Consider the following 6,953-nt stretch of genomic DNA (forward strand, 5'->3'; position numbering starts at 1 on the left):
CCTTTGACCCAAAAACAGAGTGTTTCACACTCAAGTCTCGGGCAAAAGGGCTTTTGTAGTGGCCAACCGACTCTTCCTTCGGCGGCCTAACGTGCATGCGAAACCATGCAACTTTCGGCGGCCGAACTTCACCTTCGGCGGCCGAACCTGGCTTTTGTCCCCTTGGCCTTTTCATTTCAAAACTCAATTTTCTTAACTCAAAACATGCAAACATGATAAAAACACTTAAAAAAAACATCTTAAAAACAACCTTTCTTATACCCTTAGGGCAAGCTCCGACATCCTCGAATCCCGACTTCCAACGGAAAATCCGCCGGAACGTAGGAATTCCGATACCGGGGTCTAGCCGGGTATTACAGGTGACTCTTCTTAATTTATCTTATTGTAAATGTATTGTCACGTTCTATCAGAGTACTTGTGTAATCTTTATAAATACCATGTAAAAGCAGGGTAAGAAAATATTTGTATCAGATTACTTGTTTTCACGTTCTATCTACATATTTAATCTAATGTGTTGTCATCCCAAATAACAACAGGTTTATGAATATTTTATGAAAAAGCACGAAAAAATTTAGCTTTAGAGTAGCTACTAATTAGCAACTAAATTGCAAAAGGCGACCCAAAATATAAATTCTTACCTCAATTTAACTACTAATTAGCGACTAAATGACGATCACAACTATTCAACAACCATAAAAAAATTTTTTAAAGAAATAAAAAGACATTCAGTTTTCAAAGAAATAAAAAGACATTCAATTTTCATATAGTGACAAATTTGATAACTAATGTGCCACAAATTTGGTAACTAATGTGCCACAAATTAGTGACTATAATTTATAATGGAAAATTTGTTTTGGCACCCTATTAACTATCATATTTTGATTGCAGATTGGTCACTAAAATTAGCAACCAAAAGCTAATTGATCACTATTTGTTTAGCGATTGGCTAAACACCGACTTTTTCATTTGGTCTCTAATTAGTTACTATTTCTAAATAGCGACTAATTTCCTTTGATTAGGGACTAAATTTTTTGTCATTTTTTTCATTATTTTTTTGTAGTGTTAAATGGCAGGTTTTCACTTTGAAATATAAAAAGACAAAGGAGTAGTTTAAAAACTATATGGAGCTAAAATTAGACAGTTTATCTTGAGAACAGTGAGTTTGCAAGATGGACTTTTTTAGATATTTCAAGAGAACTGATAATAATAGGGTTTGAGTAGTTGAGACAGATCGAAGAGATAAGTGTGGATGAGTACATAGATAAATTCTTAAAATCACTACAGTATGTAGGTGGTGAGGCTTATGATACAAATCAGAAGAAAGTCAGGAGGTATGCCATAAAACTCTACTCTAGGTATTCTTCCTTGATCTTAGAAGTGGAGAGAGAGTTTCTGTACCATAGTGGATGTAGCTAGAAAGGTGGAAGCCAGTGCCATCATTTAGGAAATAATGAAACAGCAGGTGACATAGTCATTAGGTTTTAATACCTCAGAGTATAGAAAAGTTTGATCTCTCTTCTTCTACTGCTACTAGAAGCAAAAAGTGAAGTAAGTCTACTAAAAAGACAAAAAAAGAATAAGTTCTGAAACAAGTTGAAGTTTGGTCTAAGAATGGGCAGTGGTTTTTCAAGCTCTTGATGTGTTAGATGTGTGAAGCCACATAAAGAATTTTGTCGGTTTGAGACTACAGTTTGTTACAGATGTGGACTGGAAGCACACATGGCATGTGAGTGTACTAATGCAGTTAGGATAACACAATCACAACAAACAGCTTCTAATAATATGGTCTAGCCAATAGTTTTAGTCACATCTCAAGGCAGAGGGCGAGGTAGAGAAAGAGAGGCAGCCTTTTATTCAGTAGGTTCTCAAAGAAAATGACCTGACATATTAATCTGATATGAAATTAAAAATTATAAAAATTTTCGTGAACATGACATATTACTTTGATCAAAATTAATTTTAAATATTGTTATAATTGTGATAAAATTGAACGATTGAATTTTATTATTTAAAATTAAAAACTTAGGGTATTATTGTGAAAAAGTGTAAAGATTCTTTTTTTTCTTTTTTTCAATATAGGCCTATAAAAATAATAAAATGAAAAGTCTACATCTTCTGTCTTTTATTTGCTCTAGTTTCATACTCTTGTATTTCACTCATCAGCTGGACTCATTCTTTGTAAGCATCACTAGACAATGTATCTGCGGATGCGACAATGTCGTCATAAATGATTCGTTTCTTCCAAGTATTCTAAAATTTATGGAGAAAAGAAGAGATAAGCTTTCCCACTCCTACACAACCTTCACCATAAGAAATGTACTAGAAAATGTCATAAGAGGGAGAAAACTAAGCATGGATATAGAAGACTCGATCAAACAAGCAATTGCCACATAGGGCAAATAAGTCTGCATGGTCACGTGTGAGAAATCCCTTCTTAGAATCTAAGCTGATGCTGAATCAAGCAATTCTTGAAATAGTCTCAGCCAGTTCGAGAGGCTGCATAGACTACAGATTTTGGGCCCAGAATAGGATTTTGATTGGAACTAGGGATGTCAGTCGGGCGGGTTTTTGCGGGTACCCGATCCGTCCAAACCCTATTAGGACGGATTTGGGTTTTTATAAAACGGATTTGGGCGGGTTCGGGTTTGAAAAATGCTACCCGTCTCGGATTCGGGTAGGGTTCGGGAATAGGTGCTCGGATACCCGTTACCCGAACCCGATTAGCTATATTAACAAAACTAAGTGAAGTAACCCTAATCCCTAATTCATTTTTTCATTTTACTCTGCTTTCCTCTCTTCGTCGGCGCCTCTCTCCCTCGCTTCCCTTCCCATAGTTCTCAGTCACGCCTCTCCCCCACTTCACTGACGACTGCCGGCAGCCCAGTCGGCACCGGCGACGTCTCCTTTCTCTCCCCAGTCAGCGATCTCCCCAGTCAGTGATATCTCCTTCTCTCTCTCCAACGGCGACATCTCCAACTTCCCAGTTGGAGACAACTCTTCCCTCTCCCCGGTCGGCATCGGCGATATCTCCTTCTCTCTCTCCAGTCGGTGACATCTACTCTTTTCAATTGACGCTTCTCTCCTCCACTTCACTGATGCTAGAGACAACCCTTCCCCTCCTCAATCGGCATCGGCGACATCTCCTGGAACTCTCTTCAGGTTTACAATCAAATTTTTTGATAATCAAGATCTTTTGTGTGTATGTTCATGAAAAATTTTTAGTTGCTATTAAAGATTTTTAGAATTTAGGAACTATTTATCTAATTATTTGGATACTGTTAAAAAATCTAATTATTTACTATTTGATTAATGTAATACTGTTGATTTTTAGAATTTATGGAATTAATCTGATTATATGATTATAAATCATTATTTGCTGGGTTGCTGAGTTGCTGGTTCTTGTTATTGAACACACTGCTGGGTTTGCTGGGTTGTGCAACTGTTAGGTGTAGTTTATTTGGCAGTTTTTCTCATCGAATTGAATTAAAAAAATCGGGTTCGGATATTGTGCGGGTATTGCTAAACGGGTTCGGGACGGGTTCGGATATTAAAAATAAAATATTAAACGGATTTGGGACGGGTTCGAATTTTGTAAATATAATCGGGTTCGGATTTGGGTACCCTGAATTTCGCGGGTACCCTACCCGTTGCCATCCCTAATTGGAACAGCCAATGTTGATCCATAATAATAATAATAATAATAACAATAATAAGGATAAATTTCTTTTTTTGTTTATGAAATATGTCAAATTAATATATATATTCTAATTTTTAAAATTCAAATGTATTTTGATTCCATTAAATTTGAAGCATCTCCATCTAATTTTATATTAATTATCATTGAAATAATTAAAATACCATTAAATATATAATATTATTAAATCATTGAATTATGTTAAAGTTAACTTTAACTCCCTAAACTTTTAAAAATAAATATTTAGTCCATATGTTTTAATTTTATGAAAATAAAAAAATATATATATATTGTTTTGATGAAATTCAAATACAATAACTAAACTATTACATTTTAAAAATAGAGGGACATATATTAATTTTCACATATTTTAGAGATGTAAAAATTTTCCTAATAATAATAATAATAATTTGCTGCTGCTTAAAATCCCAGTTCAGCTACACCACTGCCTTCTTGAATTCCCATTCCAAAATAAGATGTAGATCCAGATCCGTTTCCTTCCAAGATCTCTTCTCGCTCGGCCCCAAAATCCTTTAGTTCTCCAATGGAATTTACCGAGTTCTTAGTCTTCTGGAACTGATCTAGCATCTTCACCTTCTTCTAGATGTTCAATCCAAAGCTTTCTGATCTGAAACTATAGTTCTTTTCCTTGCTTTTGAATTTACACTACTATTGATCAATCTCTTTAATTATGAGAAGACAAAGGACTATCACTAAACAATGAATAAAGCCAAGGCATTAATCACCACTCACTTTTTCCCATTTTTTAATAGATTTTTTTACAGAGAAGAGAAAAGAAATACTCAAATTCTTGACATAAAATGAGAGACATATCTATCTTCGGGATCAGACTAAGCTGTAAGATTCCATCAGCATTCATTTTTGTTCAACGATTCTTCAACTCTATAATCTTGCAACAGAGGTTGGATACCATCACAGGAGGATTCCAAGCTCCTAGAGCTGCATATCTCTCTCACTTTTTCTTCTTTGCTCTTTCCCCATATCACAGCATAAACTCCAATCGATATGAAAACTGCTCCAACAACACTACAAAGCAAAACCACAACACTCATAAACCTGAATCTTTCTTTCACTGTGAACTGAGCTTCCAATGTCCAAAGGGAAGGGGAAAAAAAAAAAAAACACACTTAAGCATTAAAGTTGAGTACCTCCCAAGATGAAGAGCATCTCCAAGGAAAATAAAAGCCATAGCAGCTGCTATGGCAATTGACAGTGGAGTAAATGCTGCAACATATACAGGACCCTTCAAGCGCAGGCACCATAAGTGCAAAATCCCCAGAGTGGCTCCCCCAAGAATTCCCTGCACAAATATACAGTGATCCTCTCCTTTCCAATACGTGTATGCAGTGATGGATGAACGCAACATTTACAATTAGGGGGAATGCATCACTTATATCTAGAGGGTCAAAACATTTACTAACATAGTATTGACATTTAATAGAAGTAAAATATACATTTAACAAGTTTAATTCAATATAATAATGCTAAACTAATATAATTTAACTAGAATTAGATCTAATAAAAATATAATTTTAATTTATTAAATTTAAACTCATTAAATTTTTATTTAGCTGGACCAATAAAAAAAATCTAATTTAAAACTTTTTTTAAGGATGAGGAGACTAAATGTAGGAGTATTATTAAAAATAAACTTGCATTTAATTTACTTCTATTTAAAAATTAAAATTTCAGGATAGGTCCGTCACTGCGTGTATACTTCTTAAGATGACTGGTCTTTTCAATTCTTACCGAGTATATGAGCGCCACCATTGTTATATCAGGCCTTATTCTCCAAGCACTCGACTCAGGTTCTGCTATGAAACAAACTGGTGCTGATATTACAGTAGAGTACAAGTAGCAGAAGAATGTAACAAGGAGCTCTGATGGACATATTTGCATCATTTGTGTCTGTAAAACCCAGAAGATTCAAGGGACTTTGAAGCTTTTGTAATGGATTCTTAAATATAATTGTATCAGTTTAATTACCTGAAGAATAAACAAGAATGCATAGCCAATATGCTGGATAGCAAGTAAAAGACCACCAATGACCCAATCTGATGCTGGTAATCTCACAGGCTGGGGAATTGAAATGGGTGATGTTGTAGATGAAGTTGACAGAATTATTGGTCCTTTGTAGAGAACCATTATTAATGCACCCAATATTGAAACTATAGTTCCAATGATTTTACTCTGAGTGCTTGAGCTCCTCAATGCCAGTTTCTCCAACCTTTTTGGGATAATCAGACAGAAGAAAAGGGTACTCATCCAAAAGCTCTAAGGCAAGAAAATTAACACCAAAGTAGCAGCAGCAAACCTGAAAATGACAGCAAATAAGAAAGTCCAAGCTGGAGTGACATTGCTCATTGCAGAAGCCATAGTTGGAGAACTATACTGTATTCCTTTGTATCCTATGAGTTGACAAACAAGTCTGATCTCCAAAAATATGGGAAAAAAAGAAAAAAAGATATTATTTGGTTTTCAAACTCTGGTCAATAAATTTCAATAACGGAAAAAAAATATACAAGTAAACAAGATACCCAATAATCCCAAGCGCACAGATTCTAGAGAGAAGAGGGAATTTGAACAAGGGGAGAATAGTTCTACTGCAAATATTCAGAAACAAAGTTAATCAAAAAAGAAAATAGAGAAATCTGCAAATATTCAGAAACAAAGTTAATCAAAAAAGAAAATAGAGAAATCTGCAAATATTGATATTGGAAGAAAGGTAGAGAGGTACCGGCAAAGGAGAAAGGGAATGGGAAGCATGAGAAGAGTATTGATGAGATTTGAGTAAAATAGAAAGACAAAGTAGCTCATCCCTTTCAAAGAAGCAGCTTTGAATAGAGTGTTCAATCCTATAGCAGCAGTTATTGTTGCAAGCATGGCTGCAAGAGGCAGGACATCCTTGTAAAAACAGCTTCGTGCCATTTTTGTCTTCCCCTGAAGCTGTCAACTTCGCTGTATCAAAGAGAACTTGCTGTGTCTTCTTCAAACTTGCCAGGCTTATAGTCCCAAGCCAATTGTTCATTAATAATAATAATAATAATAATAATAATAATAATAATGATAGAAATAATATTTTCAAAAAAAAATAATAATAATAATCATGATAGTAATAATAATAATAATAATATAGCTTAACCTTAAAAGTGGTTTTACTAGAGTTTGTCAGGGATTTAAAAGTTGTCACGTGCATGCCATTAATTATATTATTATTTTTTTATTTGAATTAAAAAAA

General features: G+C 34.5%; 1 protein-coding gene across 1 annotated transcript; it reads right to left on the reverse strand.

Moving 5' to 3' along the window:
* Window positions 1-4,421: 4,421 nt before the first annotated feature.
* LOC110619836 (WAT1-related protein At5g40240) lies at window positions 4,422-6,683 on the reverse strand. The gene is made up of 7 exons (XM_021763404.2): window positions 6,453-6,683; window positions 6,253-6,318; window positions 6,030-6,143; window positions 5,702-5,942; window positions 5,465-5,623; window positions 4,864-5,015; window positions 4,422-4,741 (listed from the first exon to the last, which is right to left on the reverse strand). Exons 1-7 carry the CDS (start codon window positions 6,641-6,643, stop codon window positions 4,564-4,566), a joined length of 1,101 nt encoding a protein of 366 aa, XP_021619096.1. The 5' UTR covers window positions 6,644-6,683; the 3' UTR covers window positions 4,422-4,563.
* Window positions 6,684-6,953: the final 270 nt, after the last annotated feature.

Source organism: Manihot esculenta, chromosome 15 (assembly GCF_001659605.2).
Source record: "Manihot esculenta cultivar AM560-2 chromosome 15, M.esculenta_v8, whole genome shotgun sequence".
NCBI lineage: Eukaryota > Viridiplantae > Streptophyta > Magnoliopsida > Malpighiales > Euphorbiaceae > Manihot > Manihot esculenta.

What these genes read in the sequence shown, in the direction of transcription:
- LOC110619836 (XM_021763404.2), bottom strand. Translation starts at nt 6,643, where the DNA reads ATGGCACGAAGCTGTTTTTACAAGGATGTCCTGCCTCTTGCAGCCATG. An exon ending in ATTCCCTTTCTCCTTTGCCG is followed by an intron (nt 6,319 to 6,452) that starts GTACCTCTCTAC and finishes GAATATTTGCAG; the next exon opens with TAGAACTATTCTCCCCTTGT. An exon ending in TGTGCGCTTGGGATTATTGG is followed by an intron (nt 6,144 to 6,252) that starts GTATCTTGTTTA and finishes TTTGGAGATCAG; the next exon opens with ACTTGTTTGTCAACTCATAG.